The sequence below is a fragment of the Erpetoichthys calabaricus genome, chromosome 9 (genome assembly GCF_900747795.2).
Source record: "Erpetoichthys calabaricus chromosome 9, fErpCal1.3, whole genome shotgun sequence".
Taxonomy (NCBI): Eukaryota; Metazoa; Chordata; class Cladistia; order Polypteriformes; family Polypteridae; genus Erpetoichthys; species Erpetoichthys calabaricus.
In genome coordinates, this window is record NC_041402.2 from 40,062,296 (window position 1) to 40,084,139 (window position 21,844).

At 38.2% G+C, this 21,844-nt stretch overlaps 1 protein-coding gene across 2 annotated transcripts in view; it reads right to left on the minus strand.

Annotated features, from left to right (window-relative positions):
- The window catches only part of hsd11b2 (hydroxysteroid (11-beta) dehydrogenase 2), a 133,302-nt gene that overhangs the window by 52,319 nt on the left and 59,139 nt on the right, over window positions 1-21,844 (minus strand). Inside the window, exons 1-2 of one of the 2 annotated variants that reach the window (XM_051931691.1) lie at window positions 17,042-17,129; window positions 10,826-11,038 (exon numbers count right to left, since the gene is read on the minus strand). In XM_051931691.1, coding sequence (XP_051787651.1) covers window positions 10,826-11,000 — 175 coding nt within the window. In that variant the 5' untranslated portion in view covers window positions 11,001-11,038; window positions 17,042-17,129. Of the gene's footprint in view, window positions 1-10,825; window positions 11,039-17,041; window positions 17,130-21,844 lie in introns of those variants that run through there. The other variant, XM_028809343.2, reaches the window with a different exon arrangement.

The following is a 21,844-nucleotide window of genomic DNA, read 5'->3' on the forward strand; positions in this document are numbered from 1 at the left end:
CCCTGCTCAATCCCCATACGTCAGGATCAGAGAAAGTCAGCGCAAGAGAAACGTAAGCAATCTAGCTTCTCAGCCATCTGCCAATAGCGTCCCTTGTATGAAATCAACTGGGCAAACCAACTGAGGAAGCATGTACCAGAAATTAAAAGACCCATTGTCCGCAGAAATCCGTGAACCAGCAAAAAATCCACGATATATATTTAAATATGCTTACATATAAAATACGCGATGGAGTGAAGCCGCGAAAGGCGAAGCGCGATATAGCGAGGGATCACTGTATTGTGTCAGCATGCCCGTGTCGATCAAACACAGAAAGCTCTGCAGATTACTTGTTACTTTACACTGTAGGAAGATAAGTAAATGAATCAAGGTAAATATCATTCGATCTGGCTTTTATATAAGTAACATATAAATGTTTTTATATAAAGACCACCACAAAACACAATCACAAACTGGACTTTGCACGATACCTTGGCGAGCTCTGTAAGTCATGGTGTTTCATTGAAGGACAGGTGTGGGGCAGACTGACTGGCAGGATGATGTCGGACCTCTTGCTGTATCCAAACGGTACCATCTTTCTCCTATACGCCTGGTGCAGCTGTGTTGTTCTTATACAGTTAGGTCCATAAATATTTGGACAGAGACCACTTTTTTCTAATTTTGGTTCTGTACAAAAAATGCATTAGTTGCCCTCACATTTTTATTCAATCGTTTTGTTCACCCCACTAAATTAAAGCTGAAAGTCTGCACTTCAGCTGCATCTGAGTTGTTTCATTTAAAATTCATTGTGGTAATGTACAGAACCAAAATTAGAAAAAAGTTGTCTTTGTCCAAATATTTATGGACCTAACTGTATGTAAGTAGGTATTTCTTGCGGGGAGGGCTTCTGTTTTCTCTGATGTAGAACCCTCGTCCTCATCTGAGTTCACCTCTGTTGTAGCACGTCTTTATTTGAAAACAGCAGTGTCAGATTAGGGGGAGAGTGGGCACGACTGAGAGAATAAAACTGAATAAAAAAAAATGCGAACCTTTACAAGTACCATACATTTACAGTGACTGTTACAGACTCAAATCAAATGTATGTTTTTATTGTATAATAGTAACAATAAGAGCAGCTCACTACTCAAAACATTCATTTTGGGATGTGAGAAGGCTCAAACTCGCAACCTCTTGAATATGAGTCAGCAATTTTAACCGCCGTACTACCAAAGAAGTTGTGACAACAAACTTCAGTAACCCAATTTATTTTTTTCAGTTATAGTTTTGAATAAAAGCGTACTTGTTCTGTTATACCTGTACCTTTTTTGAAAGTGCTTATTTGATATTTGGACTTCAGAATTCACAAATTATACCCTTCATGTCAAAATTTTGTCGTTAGTACTAAAATATGAAAAAAATTTGTCTTTTAGGTATATGTTTAACATTTCTTTTATTTCCTGTCATCCAACACTCACATAGATCTTTGTAGACACGGAACACACATGAAATGCATGTTTTCTAAATAACGATATATTATTTACCCTATACAGCTCTAGGTGCCTCACTCCCAGATAAACAAGGCTGCAGCGGTGGGGGGATGGGATAGCAGGCTGCTTACTGCTTGTGCTGATCAACACATTTACAATGCAAAAGACACTGACGGAGAAGTGCGAATGGATTTAAGGTGGACCAGGTTTACGATTTTTTTCGTTGGCTTTGGTAATTCTAGTGTTAATTTTCTTCTCATAAGAACGCAGGATATTGTCATAATGTCCATAACATTCTTTGGAGAGATGTAGGGTGACTTTTCCAGACATTATAGGATTCATCAGCCAAAAGCTTTGTTTTATTCGCATATCAATTTTTTAGATGTCTTGGGGAAAATAATGGTACATTTGGGAAATTATGATATTGCCATGCATTTTGTAATAGCTTATGCCAATGGATGCTATCATTGGCAATCGATAATTGATTGGTTACTATGTTGATCGATTTTTTACCAATGAGTTTAAACCACATGATTAAACTCCTCATAAATACCATGTTTACAATAAGCACTTGTGTCTTGATTGTATGTTAATAGACTGTAAATGCACTGTACAAAACATACTTTTACACTAGAAACTTGAAATTAATCTTTAGCAGATACAAATCTGATTACATCATCCCTTTCAACACACAGGTTAGCAATCTGGTCTACATGGTGGGTACAGCAGAGTTTTGTATTCTTCATGCATTTTTACTAAAAATGACGGCCCATAGAAGAAGCCAACAGTGGCATATTATTAAGTGATGACAAGAGAAATAGAAGACGTTCTATAATGCTGCAACTGATGCAGCTTTTGTTATAACTTTCATCAAAGCTGCAGGTGTGCTGTAGTCAATCTGGATGCTTGAACAGAATCAAGACTGCTGGGATAACATCCTGTTTGGATTGTTAAATAGCCACTATTAGTTGTTCAGTGCATCACCACACATTTTTCTATATTTGTGAAAGAATGCAACTTCTTCTGAGAAGAAAAGATATGCGATTTCGCAATTTTATATGTAGCAAAAAGTATGTTTCCCTGTTGATATAGTTTTTTGCAACTGGTGCTGGCTTTAACACCTTATCCATTTTTTTTTGAATAACGTAATCATTAGTAAGCCAGTGTGTTCAGTGCTCTGCCATCAGCTCTGCAGGAAACATTCATCAGTCTCCATTGTGGGGAGCAAATCCATGTAATTACTCTGTGTGGTGGTTCAATTAATGGATCACGTATCCCCATCACTGCCCCTAAAGAATTTGACGCAGGTTATTACAACCCAAAGAAATATCACTTAATATTATCCCAGGCTACCACTGATCATACCTCGCAGTGCTAAGGTTGCCTTTTGGGATGAGTTCAATCTTGTGCTTTAAAAAGACATTCTGGAAAGAATGTGTAAAACAAGCATATTTTAAGTGAATAAAATATCTGTTTGTAGTGTTTGTAGTACCTGTGTTGCCCTGGCCGGCTTATAATTTGTGCATTTTCTAATGCCAATACTTAACGGCTGGTGAGGCACTTAAATCAACAGCATTGAGTAAACTGGTGTAGTCAGCTGGATGCTGTAGTTGCAAGTGATTATGCAAGTTTGTTATTTGCTTAGTTGACAAATACCTTTGGTTAAATCTTTTGGCTCACCACACTTATTTACATTGAAGCCAAAGAAAAGCCCAACTGGCACAGTTGATTTCTTCTTAGCCACTAATTTGACCATCTGTACTTTTGTACATTAAACATTTCAGGACTTTCTTAGCTTTGCAGCTTGGAGAATTATTGTATCGCTAAAAAGTTATTTTGTTGAAAATTATGTTGCTCAAATGTTAGATCTTTGGTGGTAGCACAGTAGTGTTTCTCAGCTTGTATCAAGGGAACAGATGAGTGACATTAAAACATACATCACAGCATTACAACATTACTACAATACTTGATAGATGGGACTTGGCAGAATGAATTAATTGACTCATGAGGGTCTTACCACTTTCCAGTAATGTGAATCAACAGGATCAAGAATTCATTAGACCAGGAGATATTTTTCTAGTCCACCAGTGTTTGTATTCCTTAGCCCACGGAAAATGTATCTTTTTGTTTTTGCTAACAGTAGTGCAGTTTTGCAACTTACTCCATCTGTGAAAAGCTTAATGTTCTGATATACCTCTTTTGACACTACAATTGTTCATGAAAATTTCATAGTTTGCTATTACTAAACTTAATCTTAAACCTGAATGCAACTTAACCATAACCCATCTGTTAAAACCACACACACAATCATATCTTTTGTCAGCCCTTTGTTATGTGAATATACTCTTAATGTATTTGTACCTAAATACCTGCTTTAAACAGCGTTGTATACACTTGTAATGGTGTCTTTGACTGAGCAGTAAATTATAAAAAAGGAGTAGTTTACATAATAATTAAACAATTCATTGTAAATCTGATTTTAATTATTTTGTTTTGGCTAGAATGCTTGCAGATAGCATGAGAAAAAATGTGACAGAAGATATTTTAGTCCAAGGAGTAATATTGAGACAGAATAAATTATGGATGTCAAAATGAACAGCTATACAAGATGAGTTGCTGTCTAAAGAATAATAATTCTAATCAAAGTGCTGTGTCAAAGCAACATCTATACAATATGAGTACAGTAATCCCTCGCTATATCGTGCTTCGCCTTTCGCGGCTTCACTCTATCGCGGATTTTATATGTAAGCATATTTAAATATATATTGCAGATTTTTTGCTAGTTCGCGGATTTCTGCGGACAATGGGTCTTTTAATTTCTGGTACATGCTTCCTCAGTTGGTCTGCCCAGTTGATTTCATACAAGGGACGCTATTGGCAGATGGCTGAGAAGCTACCCAACATACTTTTCTCTCTCTCTCTCTTGCGCTGACATTCTCTGATCCTGACGTAGGGGGATTGAGCAGGGGGGCTGTTTGCACACCTAGACGATACGGACGCTTGTTTAAAAATGCTGAAAGATTATCTTCATGTTGCTCCCTTCTGTGCAGCTGCTTTGTGAAGCGACATGCTGCACGGTGCTTCGCATACTTAAAAGCTCGAAGGGCACGTATTGATTTTTGATTGTTTGTTTTTCTCTGTCTCTCTCTCTCGCTCTCTTTCTCTGCTCCTGACGGAGGGGGTGTGAGCTGCCGCCTTCAACAGCTTTGTGCGGCGGTGCTTCGCATACTTAAAAGCCAAACAGCCCTATTGATTTGTTTGCTTTTCTCTCTCTTTCTGACTTTCTGTGCTCCTGACGTGCACTCCTTTGAAGAGGAAGATATGTTTGCATTCTTTTAATTGTGAGATGGAACTGTCATCTCTGTCTTGTCATGGAGCACAGTTTAAACTTTTGAAAAAGAGACAAATGTTTGTTTGCAGTGTTTGAATAACATTCCTGTCTCTCTACAACCTCCTGTGTTTTCTGTGCAAATCTGTGACCCAAGCATGACAATATAAAAATAACCATATAAACATATGGTTTCTACTTCGCGGATTTTCACCTTTTGCGGGGGGTTCTGGAACGCAACCCCCGCGATGGAGGAGGGATTACTGTATCTGTTTTTTGTTGTATACTGCCAGTGCAGTTTCTGGTTTCTCACATCTATAGTTTGAATACATGAGTAAAAAAATAATTTACATTAGTGTAAATGTTTAATTTATTAAACATTGTCAATTAATTTAGCTTTTTAAAAATATAACAGAGCAAATCACTAAAAATTGTGTTGCTTAAGACATAGTGTTGCTGTGAACTCCGACCATCATGATGTATAAAGAAAAGAAACTGCTCTAAATCACTTTAAAACGTTTATGAGTTACTTACTCAGGGCATGAGCAAATGAGTCTTGTGTGCTGCCTTGTGTTTCAAATAAAACTGTACGTTATGCAGCACTCCATTGGCTAAAGATACTTAGCTAACATTTTGACACGTGTTTCATTCTTTCAACTATGAATCATCTTTTCTGTACCCAACTTGGTAGATTTGATCTTTGTTATTTTTCTATGTACTGCCCCTGCCTGTCTCCGACCATGTCTTAAGCACTTTCCTGTCTATCATTTGGCAGTAATCTCTCAGCTCTCATCTAAGTCTGTGCCCCTGAAATAGGCAGGATCATTATAGGTACAGGTATCCAAGTGTGACAGTTAGGAATTCTGTTATAAAAGATACCTATAAACTTCAAACCTAAGATTTTTTTTTCCATGAATACAGAATTACAAAACAAAGATACATGAGAGATTTCTTGCTCTTAAAATTCATTTTTATAAGAGTAATGAAAACCTAACCTGTTTTTTTTCTGTAGTTATCTTTTTATAAATTATGCTTGGGTAAGGCACTTTCTCGTCAACCACCCTATTGTAATTTATTTTGTTCTACATTCTTTGCAAATGTTTATTCCATATCATTTTATATAATAACCTTTATCACCAGCTTATACTGGTTTTCCTCCAATAAGATTTGGAAATTATTTGTGTGGGTTATTTTCTGGCAATAATATTTTATGTGCTGCAGTCAATGACTGAAGCCATAACTTGCAAATAAAACCTTACCACAGTCATCAGATCCAATGACAGAACTGCCAAGATACAGTCAACAGTATCCTCATGTAGCCTGTTAAATAACTTAGAGAACCTAACAGTATAGTTACTTGTCTGTGTATTTAATATTCTTTAGCATTAGTAGTGACATTTCTTGTGACATCCTGCACAGTATCATTAATTTAGATTAGCACACAATATGTAGTATGTGTACTCTGTCTACTGTAACAGGAAACAATCCTTCTGGCATCACTCCTGACTTGGAAGAATGCTATGAAATAGAAAATATGTTGCAACATTATGTTTCTTATACACCTAAATACAGAAAGAGGGAAAGAGAGATCAGCAGAGAGTGAATACAAATTAGAAAGAGAAGAGAAAAAGAAAGAAAAATCTAGCTGGTACACTGGGGCTTTCAAGCACAGAATTCCTTTTTCCTATTTGACAAACTTTCAATTTTCACAACAATGCATTCTTACCGCTCATTTTTTTCTTTGATCATGACCTCTATTTTACCTGTCAATCAGAATAAGTTTTAGCTTTACTTCTGAATCTAAACTTACAGTTCTTCTGGTATGAACCTTTTACTTCGTACTGGAGCTACTTTTAGGTCAAGCTGCTGAGTGTTGGACTGTATTAATTAGAACTCCCCCAAATCACCCCCACCCCCCATCCTTGCACACCTTGGCTTCTTGTAGCTCTTAAAGAAAACACAGTGCCAACTTTTCTGTCTAAGGAACATGTGCTGCCAATTGTAAGCCTAGAAGTCTTGTACTCTTCATAGCCACTTTGTCTACGTGATAATACTACAGTATTTTTCGCACCATAAGGCTCACCGGATTATAAAGCGCAATAAAGCGCAATATCAATGAATGGGGTCTACTTTCATACATAAGGCGCATCGGATTATAAGGCGCATTCAGCTAAACAAAACAGTCAGATAAGTCAAACTTTATTCAACTCATTCACAATAACTCTCAACATTGTTCAGTTGTAACATAAAGTACAAAACAGTACACTCACTTTTTAGTTCATTTCTCTTCCACAAATCCATTAAATTCTTCATCCTCAGTGTCCGAGGTAAATAGTTGGTCGATTTCAGCATCAAGCATGCCCGGATCTCTCTCGTCATTTTCCGAGTCAGTCTCATTGCTGTTACTTAGCTACTTAGTGATGATTCAGCCCTTTGTGAAAGCTCGGACGATACTTGAGACTGACACCTTAGCCCAGGCATCCACGATCCATTGGCAGATAGTGGCGTAACTCGCCCGGTGTTGCCTTCCTGTCTTGGTGAATGTGTGTTCGCCTTCTGTCATCCAATGCTCCCACGCAGCTCTCAATGGGCGCGCATGGAGTCGCAGATCAATAGAGACGGAGATTTGTGGAAAAAGCCATCCGGTCTCCTGACGTAAACTTCTCTCAGCCACTCACTCATATTCTCCTCGTCCATTCAGCCCTTTGGGTTAGCTTTGATGATGACGCCGGCTGGAAACTTTTCTTTTGGCAAAGTGTTCCTCTTGAAAATGACCATGGGTGGTAGTTTCTGGCCATTAGCCTGGCAACTGAGAACTACAGTGAAGGATGACTTCTCGTTCCCTGTGGTGCGTATAGATACCGTACTGCTTCCTGTTTTCTCGACAGTATGGTTCACGGGGATGTCAAAGGTAAGAGGGACCTCGTCCATGTTGGTGATGTGTTCTGGCCGGATCTTTTTTTCAGTGATCTTGTTCTTGCAGTAAGTGCGGAAAATGGCCAGTGTGGACGAAAAAGGCACACTGACAGCAGGCAGATAATATTTTGTTAGTTCTCTTTATTATTCATTCGGAGTCACAGTAAGTAGAGATTCAAAGAGCATAACTTATTGCCGCAAAGCTCAGTTTGAACCCTGATCAAAAGTCAGGAGGGGTTTTTTATACTTCAGCATCTCGTGATTAATAAGACAGAAAAACATCCTTATCATCTAAGTAGAGTTAAACAATATGTCTGTTGAGCTAAGCATTATCTGTGTTCTCAACGCTAAGCACAGGAGAGACGCCTTGCATAAACTACATGTACTTTCTGCAGCCTTGTGACCTTGTTCCTGAGACATTCACTCTGAGAAAGGAAAAAAACAATAAACAGCTTAGATTTTATTAATGTGGACACTATTTCTCCTGAACCCTGGAATAACATATTTTTTGTTAGTTGATAAGCCAAGCGTCTCTCACTGGCAAGTTACAAAATAGTTGTTATAAAAATTCTAATTTACTAAACACACAAAATACATGGTGCTGAGGAGAACATTCTTCTTCTACACCAGCTTTTCTTCATAATCCTTTGGCAGTTGCTGCGAGATAGTAGTTCTTGTGCGGATGGAGAGATTACATCTTTTCATAAAACGGAAGCACCAAGAAAGACCTCCTCAAAAGTCAGTGATCTTCATGTCACGTGCTACCGCTGTTGCCTTAAGTCGAATAGAGACTGTAGAGACGCTTCTACCTGCTGTTCTCTGTTCAATAACCCACTGTTCAACTTTGTCCTCTAACTGTGGCCATCTCGCTTTGTTCCCTCGGAAACTCTGTTTGGTCTTATTTACTTGGCGCAGGTCATCTTCTTGCTTCCTCCACTTCCGCACCATTGATTCATTAATGTTGAATTCGCTTGCAGCTGCTCTATTCCCATGTTCTACTGCGTGCCTGATAGCCTTGAGTTTGAAATCCGCTTCGTAAGCATGTCTCTTAACAGGTGCCATTTTGGGGTCCTAATAAACACACCGTAATACCGTATGTTGAAGTACACTACGTATTACTCCACGAGGCCCCTGACTACGGTAGCCGTAATGCTCCAACAATCCATCAAGCGGTACGGCTTCGCAGCTTACCAAAATCATTCTAAAACATTTTGACAGATTTTTGAGCACCGTGTACCACATAAAATCGGTTCAAGGTCAGTAAGCACAACCAGAATTAATACATAAGGCGCACCGGATTATAAGGCGAACTGTCGATTTTTGATAAAATTAAAGGATTTTAAGTGTGCCTTATGGTCCGAAAAATACTGTAATTGTTTCATTTCTCTGACACCAGAAACATACTGACATCTTGTGAGACACCTAGAACAACAAAACTTTGGTTTCCAAGTCTCTGCTTGAGCCACTCCAGCCATTGCATGTATTCGTTAAATTCCATCACCTGCAGACCTGAATCAAATTAAAAGATGTAGTGATATTGTGAAAAGGAGTAACTTTGACCCCAAGTATCGCATTGAGGGTGAAACCCTAGGGTCGGTTTCTGTGGCAGGCACTACTAAGTCCTTCTGATCATTTTTGGGTGTAGAGGGCCAAAAATGGGGGGAAATGCCAAAAAGCTGGATGTCTTGCATAGTTAGACAAAAAAGACAAGTCAAACGGTATATCATTTGGGGGGGTTGGGGGGGGTTGAGGTTTTGCACCAGTGAGTCAGGAGGACAAAAAAAAAACCAAATGATTTCAAAGTGTTCGTAAGTAATCCTTACGAACTCAAAACTGGGCAGAAATTCATTAAAAGAACCAAAAAGCAGTGTGCATCTGTTGAATAGTACTTAAAGGTCACTGCATTAAGAGAGACAGATTAACTGGACATCTAATTCCAATGTCAAAAATCCATTGTCTGCTGCTTAGCTTATTGGAAAATGGGTGGCTGGTAGTCAATAACATGGGAGTCTTTTGGTCTTTTTGATCCTTCCATGTAGCATTTTGTTTTCTGCCCTGGTGGCCAGATTGCCACTCTTTTTTGTCACTTTCCAATAAGTCCCATTTTTCCCTTAACTTTTAATCTCTCTTTACTAAGCTAGGATGGTGAGGGAGCAGCTGGAGTTTTTTTTAAACTCTATTTTAAACTTATTTGTAATTGTTAATTTATTATTTATTTTATTTAATAAAATATAATCATAGAAAAAAGAAAACAAAGTAAATTATCTTTAGAAAATCAATGTTAAGATAGTAAAACATTTGTTTTTCTTTTAATAAACCACAACACTGTGCAAGATACTTTCTCTTTTATCTCGAATGCCATATTAATGGTGTCTAAACATTGCTATCTAAAATTTCTTTAAAAAACATATTTCACTTTCTTTTGTAACCTGAATAGCACCAAAGAAAACATGAATATGTAAGGGAGACATCATGCATTTACTACAGCATCATGCAAATATAAGCTTTACATTTTAATTCCAAAACTTCCTTTAACTCCATCATCAGAAAATAGCATCAAGAAAACACAAAGAAAGGGTTAAAGGTAATTTCATGATGACTTGAAGAATATTTCTCTAAAATTAAAACTAGTCAAATAAATAAAAAACTCACCACAGTATTTGTAAATTAAATCAATGCTGTCTGATTTCTTAAAGATTTAGATGACTTATATTTAAGAGTTACTACTGACTTCTGTGCTATCCTGTGCTGTCTTGTGTTGGCTAGGGCTGCAATCATGAAGCCTGCAATGTAAAGTAAGAACAGAAGTTCATGCATAGCGCGGTCTTATTTCCGGTCATTCTTGTCATCCAATGTAAAACTACACAACAACAGTCAAAGTGGTGCATTGATTCTTTCAAGGAAATGGTTTTAAATGACATCCATCAGAATGCTGACAAAGGTTTCAGTATTCAGTCAAATGTGTGTGGGTTTCAGCCCAAAGACAAAATTTTCACATTCATTTTACAAAAAAACAACAAACAACCAACATGCCTACATTTTTAATCATCTACATCAAAAACATCCTTTGGTCTGTCTCTGATTTACTCAAAATGCTCTATGATGGAATTCTCACCCTTTCGTCCAAGCTTCTTTTTTGTGATCTGTAAGGCACTTTCGATGTCCTCATGTTTTCTCATATCCATCTGAATTAGGGTCAGCTTAGGTGAACATCTCTTTTGAAGCTCTAAAGCTCCAGGCCCCTCCATGTTTAGCACAGTGGCAAACACTTGAAAGCCAAGTGAGTCCATCTGGATAGCAGCAGCTTTTCCAAATCCTGTGTCGCACCCTGAAAACAAAAAAAAGCAGATAACAGATTGTCATCTCATCAGAAAGAAAAGAAAAATTGAACAAAAGTATGGTAAAAGATTGTAGACTGATGCAGAATTATGTAACATTTTTCAGTGTGCTAATTACCAGACTTTGATTTTGGTATGATTAGAAAAATGTTAAACATTGTTTAAATTATCACAGTGCACTAAAAGCAGTATTTTGTTTACAGTCAAATTACAACTTATGATCTAGCCACAGGGGATGCAAACCCAGCCACAGGGGATGCACAAACCAGTGTGTTTCTTTGTGCCAGTCCCAAGCCCAGATAAATGGGGAGGGTTACATCAGGAAGGGCATCCGGTGTTAAATTTTGCCAAATCAATATGCGGACAACAATACAAATTTCCATACTGGATCGGTCGAGCCCCGGGTTAACAACAACCGTCACCAGTACTGTTGGCCAACAGGGTGCTACCGGAAATTGGGCTACTGTTGGCCAAAGAAGAAGGAGAAGGCGAAGAAGAGGGGGGAGACATGTCTGGAGGCAGGAGGAGAGGAGGAAAGTAAAGAGTGGAACTAAGGGTAGGAACTTTGAATGTTGGCAGTATGACTGGTAAGGGGAGAGAGTTAGCAGATATGATGGAGAGGAGGAAGGTTGATATATTGTGTGTGCAAGAGACTAAATGGAAGGGGAGTAAGGCCAGGTGGATTGGAGGTGGATTCAAATTGTTCTATCATGGTGTGGATGGGAGGAGAAATGGGGTAGGAGTTATCCTGAAGGAACAGTATGTCAAGAGTGTTTTGGAAGTGAAAAGAGTTTCAGGCAGAGTAATGATTATGAAGGTGGAAATTGGAGATGTGATGATGAATGTTGTTAGTGCATATGCACCGCAAGTTGGGTGTACAATGGGTGAGAAAGATGATGTTTGGAGTGAGTTGGATGAAGTGATGAACAGTGTACCCAAGGGACAGAAAGTGGTGATTGGAGCGGATTTCAATGGGCATGTTGGTGAAGGGAACAGTGGAGACGAGGAGGTGATGGGTAGGTATGGTCTCAAGGAGAGGAATGAAGAAGGTCAGAGGATAATGGATTTTGCCAAAAGGATGGACATGGCTGTGGTGAATACGTATTTTAAGAAGAGGGAGGAACATAGGGTTACGTACAAGAGTGGAGGAAGATGCACATAGGTAGATTACATCCTATGCAGAAGAGTTGATCTGAAGGAGATTGAAGACTGCAAAGTTGTGGCAGGGGAAAGTGTAGTTAAGCAGCATAGGATGGTGGTCTGTAGGATGACGTTGGAGACCAAGAAGAGGAAGAGAGTGAGGACAGAGCCAAGGATCAAATGGTGGAAGTTGAAAAAGGAAGACTGCAAGGTTGAGTTTAGGGAGGAGGTGAGACAGGCACTGGGTGGCAGTGAAGAGTTACCAGACAGCTGGCAAACTACAGCAGATGTAGTAAGGGTGACCGCTAGATGGGTGCTTGGCGTGACATCTGTAAAGAGGAAGGAGGAAAAGGAAACCTGGTGGTGGAATGAGGAAATACAGGAGAGTATACAGAGAAAGAGGACGGCAAAGAAGAAGTAGAATAGTCAGAGAGATGCAAAAAGTAGACAAGAGTACAAGGAGATAAGGCGCAAGGTGAACAGAGAGGTGGCGAAGGCTAAAGAAAAGGCATATGATGAGTTGTATGAGAGGTTGGAAACTAAGGAGGGAGAAAAGGACCTGTACCGATTGGCTAAACAGAGGGACCGTGCTGGGAAAGATGTGAAGCAGGTTAGGGTGATAAAGGATAAAGATGGAAAAGCACTCACAAGCGAGGAGAGTGTGTTGAGCAGATGGAAAGAGTACTTTGAGAGGCTGATGAATGAAGAGAACGAGAGAGTGAAGAAGTTGGATGATGTGAAGATAGTGAATCAGGAAGTGCAATGGATTAGCAAGGAGGAAGTACGGACAGCTATGAAGTGGATGAAAAATGGAAAGGCCGTTGGTCCAGATGACATACCTATGGAATCATGGTGGTGTTTAGGAGAAGTGGCAGTGGAGTTTTTAACCAGTTTGTTTACTGGAATCTTGGAAAGTGAGAGGATGCCTGAGGAGTGGAGAAGAAGTGTACTGGTGCTGATATTTAAGAATAAGGGGGATGTGTAGGACTGCAGTAACTACAGGGAAATAAAATTGGTGAGCCACAGCATGAAGTTATGGGAAACAGTAGTGGAAGCTACGTTAAAAAGTGAGGTGTTGATTAGTGAGCAGCAGTATGGTTTCATGCCAAGAAAGAGCACCGCAATGTTTGTTCTGAGGATGTTAATGGAGAAGTATAGAGAAGGCCAGAAGGAGTTGCATTGCGTCTTTGTGGACCTGGAGAAAGCATATGACAGGGTGCCTCGAGAGGAGTTGTGGTATTGTATGAGGAAGTCGGGAGTGGCAGAGAAGTATGTAAGAGTTGTACAGGATATGTACGAGGGAGGTGTGACTGTGATGAGGTCTGCGGTAGGAGTGACGGATGCATTCAAAGTGGAGGTGGGAGTACATCAGGGATCGGCTCTGAGGCATGATCAGAAGAAATAGAAAGCACCTGAGTTAAATACTGTATATGAGTGTCACAGCAAAGGGTCTGAATACTTAGGACCATGTGATATTTCAGTTTTTCTTTTTTAATAAATCTGCAACAATTTCAAAAATTATTTTTTTTGTCTGTCAATATGGGGTGCTGTGTGTACATTAATGAGGGAAAAAATTAATTTAAATGATTTTAGCAAATGGCTGCAATATGACAAACAGTGAAAAATTGAAGGGGGTCTAAATACTTTCCGTACCCATATATATATATATATATATATATATATATATATATATGTGTGAATGTATGTATGTATGTCTATATGTATGTCTATATTTATATATATATATGTGCATATGTATATATGTGTATATATATATATATGTAGATATGTATATATTTATGTGTATATATATGTACATGTGTATATATATGTAGATATGTAAATTTGTATATGTATATATATGTATATGTGGATGTGTATATGTATGTATATATATGTATATGTAGATATGTGTATATGTAGATATGTATATATATGTATATATGTATATGTATATATATGTTTACATAACCTCTTTAACACACTACTTCTCCGCTGCGAAGCGCGGGTATTTTGCTAGTTTATATATATTTTAAGGCTTTATAAACCCTTCCCACACTCTTATAAACCTTACCGCCTTATTACGTCCACTTACAACTCGTTTTGCGCCCTTATTAAAGGACACTGCGGCTGTAGATCTTATATTCTTTTCCTCCTTTTTAAATTAAAAATATCCAAACCTTTTACTTTTTCGCCAGTTGTTAGCATCTTCTATTGGCGCTTGGGCACGGCCCCTGAAGCAGTAGCAGGAGCAGATCGTTTTGGAGCCATAGCGAAGGGCTTGAGTATGCACAAAGATAAATACAAAAGAGCACAAAAGTTAACTCTTTACACAGCGAAACACGTTGATGCTGAATGAGCGAGACGAGACTTCCTGGTTAATGCAGCGGAATCGAATTCGGTGCACCGTCACTGAGCCAATCAGCACACAGGAACTTAACTGCGTGCTCTGATTGGGTAGCTTCTCAGCCATCCGTCAATAGTGTCCCTTGTACGAAATCAACTGGGCAAACCAACTGAGGAAGCATGTACCAGAAGTAAAAAGACCACTGTCCGCAGAACCCGCGTTATATATTTAGATATGCTTACATATAAAATCCGTGATAGAGTGAAGCCGCGAAAGTCGAAGCGCGATATAGCGAGGGATTACTGTATTGGGAGAAGGATGCTAAGGATAGAGCTGCCAGGTAAGAGAAAAAGAGGAAGGCCTAAGAGAAGGTTTATGGATGTGGTGAGAGAGGACATGCAGGTGATGGGTGTAACAGAACAAGATGCATAGGACAGAAAGATATGGAAGAAGATGATCCGCTGTGGCAACCCCTGACAGGAGCAGCCAAAAGAAGAAGATCTAGCAATAATGCACTTAATCTATATTAGTTACTTATTTACATTTTTAAAGGCAACTGTAAAAATGCTTGTATTTTTTATTCATGACAACATACAGATATGAAAATGGTTACAATTAAAATTGGAATGTATATGCTGATAAGGGCAAACTAAACACATCCAGTGAGCAGGCCATCACAGGAGAATGGTGACATGTTGGCAAGACATCCCATATGAAACTGACTGTACTCTGTATACCTGATGAAACTATTACTTCTTCCACTGTACCACTCTGTACTAAATTTCAACTTTTACTTTAAATTACATCTGAAGTTTATTCAAATTGGAAAGAAATTACACTTTTTAACTACTGTCATGCCTTGTGCCACACATCTCTGCTGTGGTATATACAGTATGTTTTTGATCCTGCTCTTCATACTGTATGTGACTTGCCCTTTGTGCCACCTTATTTTACTCAGATTGACAGCACTCTTTAAGAAGCAGTTAGGTGGGAGTGGGTATTTCACAAGATTATTTATTTTAACTCATTGTTTAGTCAGTGAATTTCCATTCTTCTTGCCCTTTATATATCTTGCTTCAATTTGAGCTGAATTTATATTTAATGTTTCTAGCTTGTTCCATATGGCATTATCCTAGTTCATTTTTACCACACCTGGACTTAGGTTGTGGTTCCCAAATTTAGACCGGCTGTGGCAGTTGGTATTCAACACCAAAATGGATTGATTTTGCAGTTTTATAGTACACCATGTTTGTTTTTTGAACATAATGCCTATCCTTACCCTCTCTCTATGGCAACTTTGCTGTCAATAAGCAGCTAAATATAAGTTTGTAAGTGAAATGTTGCAGCAACAAGAGGCAATGTGCATGCTGAAGCCTGAAATGGCTAGCATTTTCCAGGAAACATTTTCTTGGTTCCATTTGAACACTAATCACCATGCCCTTGTCAATTTGTTATCTAAACATTTCTTTAGTATAGTAAAATTCATAGAATCACTACAATTTAACAAAGCAAAGTATGGAGTGGCAAACACAAAATCATCAATAAGGAGACAGTAGCATTGCAAAAAAACAATTTTCAAAATGAGCATGTTTATTTTTACTTTTATAATGGTACAAGGAGGTGCAACAGAAAACATCATGCGAATATATATAGCATAGGTTGTTCCTACATGAAAAGTATGCACAAGTAGGACTGAGTGTGTAATACAGTGTAAGGAAATAAAATGACAATACCTGATTTTTAAAGCAATTCAGATTTTTTATGTGTTCTGCCAAAAAGAAAAGGTCAAGTATATTTAACTGAAGTGTAAATGATTGTAAAATTATTAATAACTTTAGTAACTCTTCAGGCTCTTTTTTTAGACTAGACAGTGTATCATGGTATGTCTTTACACATTTCAGGATACATCGTCTTTCCCTGTCAAAATGTACTATTCAAGAAGCCGATTTGGGGTATCCCCCAACTTTCATAGATGCAACAAGTTTAAGTAAGTTCAAGTTAAGGTATCGTAAGGATGACCAGATTTTATCCTTACTGTTTCTAACAAAACTTGGATTACAGAATCTCCACTTTCTAAAATGAAACAGAAGTTAAAAAAGAAACCAAATAAAAAAAAAAAAAACATTCTTTTCTGGCAGAGCATGAAATGTGCTTTTTAAAGATGATGGCTGTTGTAGCAATAGTATGGAAGTTCATTCATAAGAAAGACATTGCAAACAGAAGGAATAGTTAAAAGTGCCATGCTCTGGAGACAAGAGTGGTCTGATCACATCATTTTAAATATTGTAATGTTTATGAAATTACAGTATAATTGAAAACAGAAGAATGTTACATGTCTGCTAGGAGCACAATTCTGAAAAAATTCTTAGTATTTCCTTTTGGCGGTTGAATTTAATTGATTTTGTGGCTGTTGAAGATGTAAGTAACAAGTAGATGAACAAGCAGTTATGTGTAAATTGTGTGTGAGAAAGCATTATAAATCTCACACTTTAATAATGGCTCATACTTGTTTTATCTGATGTAAAAAGGTACAGATAGTTTCCAATGAATTCAGCCAGTGAATAAATGAAGTATTTCTGATTTAGATTCTCCCATTCAAACTACTGATGATGTGGTCTGTGGGTCCTCAAAGTGGTCTGCTTATATAAGATACAATTAGAAAATATTATATCCCAAAGGACAGCATCACACAGTAAAGCTCAGCAGTTGCACATGTGCATGAAATGATTGCAGGGAGAAAGAAAAACAATGCATAGCAGTGAAGGGCCACTAATTAGTTTACTTTAATAAAATAAATTCCATAGAGTTTATCTTTGTAGAGTCATGAAATTATTTGTTTATCTTGAAACACAATATTTTTAGTGAACTTCTAAATGTGAAAAGTTAGAAATTTTACTTTACTTTTTCTTTAATTTAAAAATACAAAACATGCATAAAACTTGAATGACTTTGAAATGTATAGATTTTAGTGCATGAGTATTTGGGCAGAATGTTTTGTTTACTAAAACTTATCAATATAGTTGTTCATTTAGACAGGTGATAAGAATCAATCAGGGGATGCAATTATAGCATACAGTAATAAAACTTTTGTATGTTAGGGAGATTTAAAGGCATTTAAACTCATCGACTCTTAGCTTGTTAGCCATACTAGAGATACTCAATTTAGAAAGCTTCTGACAGAAAGCTTGGTAGATATTACTTCCATAAAGTAGTAAAGGCAAGTAACAAAAGACCTTCATTGTACATAGTGCTCAAAACTTGTCTTTTTTGTGCCTGCTGGGTTTCAATATTTTAGTGGTTACAGTTCCACAGACACGTTTCAAGTGAAACCCTGCCAGCAGCATATTACATAAGAACTTTCACTCAGGATATTTATAGTTGCTGGCTCATATTATCTTTCTTAGATTGATTTTATCTGGCTTCTGTCCAAGAACATTGTGTAAAATTGCATTCTTGTGAACTAGTTAATTAGGTTAGAAGGTGTCTCCTATTTTCAGTAAATAGTGCACATGTCTGTTTAACATTTTTAGGATCTGAAGCAAGTGACACATTTAATAACATCACAGAAAAGGGCAAAAGTTCACTCCATGATTAGCAGGTCATGACGTTGTGTTGTAACAGATGAGCAAATGCTGGTCACTTTCCTTAAGTCCTTGAAGCTGTATTATTTATAGCATCTCATGACATCTCCATACCCACTTTTTTCATGCATTCATTGTACACATGATATTCATGTATCTAATTACTTTATAAGTGAGTCATTTGTACTTTTCTGCCAACTCTGAATTTAGTGCGTTGTCTATTAAATTCTTACTGTCAGTCAGTTCTTATATACTGTACCTTCAGCTGGTCTCAATGTTATCCACCAATTTACATGTAATATTGATTTTTACCATGTTTTGCATTATATTATTCTTTCCTGTATGATTTTGCTTGCTGTGAAACCTTTTTTTTGTATTGTGATTTAAGTAGTTATGTTACTTTCGTTTACTATATGTCTCCTAAATCAAAGAGGTAACAGAAATAACATTATGAGAGTGTGCATTTTCCAATATTTACTAATATAATGTATAGTGTATATTTGTTTACTCTGTATGGGCCATATGGATTCCTCTTACCATGAATTTGTTTCTGCATTTATAAGAATTTAGATAAAAAAACATTCTTCATTGGGGGATAAGTTCTGAACTCCCTGTGGTGTTGTAGGAGTCTTTTTATTCTTGTTTTTTATTCAATAGCTTCTATTTTCTTATAAGTAAAAGTTAAATAAATAAAGGTTCATTGATGGCCAAAACTTCGCTGAAAATTAACTAAAGATGTTTGCCATTTATTTTTGTGAGGACAAGAGATTTGAAAGGGTCATGTTTGATAAATACAGAGGAGTAAATCAGACACATCCTTTGTTGCCATGCGGATGCATTTCTAAAATAATGGGGCAATCGGAGATCCTGCTAGTTTTTTTTTACATGTCACTAGCACGCACACACACATACACATATACATACATACATCATATGTATATATATTTATTGGATAATGGATGAATGTATATATATATATATATATATATATATATATATATATATATATATATATATGGTGACAGGCGGCCACAGGACACCAACAGAGTGGAAGGACCAGGGGAGAGGGCATTGGTGAGGCAATATCTTCCCTGGGACACTAGAGGACAGCCCTCCTGGGCGGCTGTGGCACCACAGATTCCTGCAGGGCATGTCGGGAGCTGGAGTTTGGTGGAGCCCTGTTGGGTTCTGTGGGGGCCGCCAGGGGGAGCTGAAAAACCTTATAGAGGACCTCCGGCACACCTGGGAGTGATTCCAGGTAATAATGATGAGCCACCTGAAACACTCATGGGACCTGAATTAGAAGAGCCGCCTCACTCCATTGAATGTCCAAAGTCGGGAGGAAAAAGACAAAGCTTGAGGAGGAGTGGAGTTGGATGGATTGGTGGCAAGAAGGGACTGTGTATTGGTGTGTTGGTGCTAGTGATTTTTCACTTTAAACTGTAAATAAACTGGGTGTTGTGTTGAACCTGTGTTCTGCCTGTGTGTGTCTGGGTTAGGGTTGTTGTACATCCCCTGGTGGCTCACAATAAAATAGAAAATATAAAAATATTGTTGACTTGGGACTGTAGTAGATTATGGGCATTTAACTTCTTAGTGGTTTTAAATGTATTTATTACACTACCAGATAATTTAAAAGTGTTGACTTGGCAAATTTCTTTTTCAGGCAATACCTAGGGCTTCTATCAGCTTGCCTTTGGACAGCCGTGACATCACAGTAATTACAATATCCCATGAAACAAAATAAAAATTAAACAGGCTATTGAAAAAGTACAGCATGTGTGTCATACAGTGCAGTGAAAATGTATTTGCCCATTTGTGAATTCATATTCTGCGGTGGGTTGGCACCCTGCCCGGGATTGGTTCCTGCCTTGTGCCCTGTGTTGGCTGGGATTGGCTCCAGCAGACCCCCGTGACCCTGTGTTCGGATTCAGCGGGTTGGATAATAGATGGATGGATGGATGAATTCATATTCATTGCAAACTTTTCACACTGAATGTTTAAGGTCTTCAACCAAACCTAATGTAATACTGTAAATTAAGCTTGTAGATTACTTCCTGTATGTTTGGAAGTAAAGTATACTGTGTACTATGTGTTTGCAAATATTTTTATTAAAATGTTTGGGGTATAATAACTCAGGGATAGTCTTAGAATATACAGTACAATAGGCTATATGTCTCAATACAGTGGTGGAAAGGACATTTGTTCTAACCCGGTTGCTTAACTAGAAAGCAATTCTTGCCAATAATTGAATTTCATGGCTTGTTAGTGCTTTAACTCTACTATGTCAGGAAATTCTCATATCCTAGATTTTCTTCCCCTTTCTAAGTATATCATCCAAACGATTTGAAAGCTAAAATGGATGAGTAGTTTTCAGTCCTTCACCTTTTTGTCTTCACTTTACTTCCAAGTATTTAATTAAACCCAATAGTGCATGATGAATACACACAGGTGTAAATGGTAACAAGCTAAATGTAGAAATGCTGGTCTCTTTTGTCATTTGCATGCTATTGCTAATTAGGAGCAATTAAAAACCAAGAATACAGCTGTTTAAGACTAAAATAAGCAATAAGGGTTTAAAATCTTAATGAGCAAGACAACTAAAGTGACACTTTTAACTGATTAAAAGCCTTCAGATGTTCTGCATCCACCAAAAAAGGCAAATTCTGTTGCAACAACTGATGCATTGGGGCATCAAGTGTTGCAAAGCCTTGTACAAACCTGTGATAATAGGAGGCTATGGCTGTGATCTTTGCAAGTACGGTGATTGAAGCCGATCCCTCATGACCACCTTTCTCCTGGCTGCTCTTGTCACAACTGGCTCTTGGTCTGCACAAAGTAAATGTGTCCTGGGTGCTGGTTCATTGGAAATCCCATGTTGCAGATTGGTATGTGGTGAAGTGAGCCACTCACTGTCTTCTAATAGCACATGCCCTACCTCCTGTGCCTTGGCCAGTGCCTGCTCCAAGGTGGTACAGTCAGCAAGATCTGCTGACATAAACTGACAGTCCCCTGACAAAAGCTTCTGTAACTAAGTCTTCTTGCACCACTGAAGAATGTTGAGGGTATCAGTGTCGCGATGAGGATTGTACCTCCGCAGGAAATACTCCCAGGTTCTTGTACTCTAGAAGCTAACAACTGACCCATCCAAAACTGTGTTCTAGTGCTGCAGCAATAGCTCTATAATCCTGGAGCTCACCTTTTTTTTAAATCCATAAAAGCCAGCAGAGCATCACCCTCCAAAGCAGCAACCAGTGGAACTACTTACTCCAAAGAGCTCCACCTAATGGCCACAGCAATGGAGAGAAGAGCACGTGGCCATGATATCTCTGCCAATGAGCAGGTACCCTCTAAAACACACGTAGCTGTGATCATTCTCTCAAAAACGTCAAACGTTACTCTTTAACAGTCTCTAGATGATAATGTCTACTAAATAAACAGGTATCGCTAGCTAAGCGGAGGCAAGGTACGCTGCAACATGTGGCGAGAAGTAGAGCAACTCGAACGGAGGCTGGCGTGCGTGTGAAGATGGCCCTGCCCGACTCCCTACTCCTGAGGCCACGCCTCCCCCTCCCCTCGGCCCGCAGCCTGCCTCTCAGGTTTGCGTGAATACATCAGTGCCGCAACCAAACTATAATACTTAGCATGTTGACAGAAAATCAAATGGAATGTCCAAGCAAATTATAGAAAAAAAACAATCTAAATCCGTTAAGTAGTTCTCTCGTGAA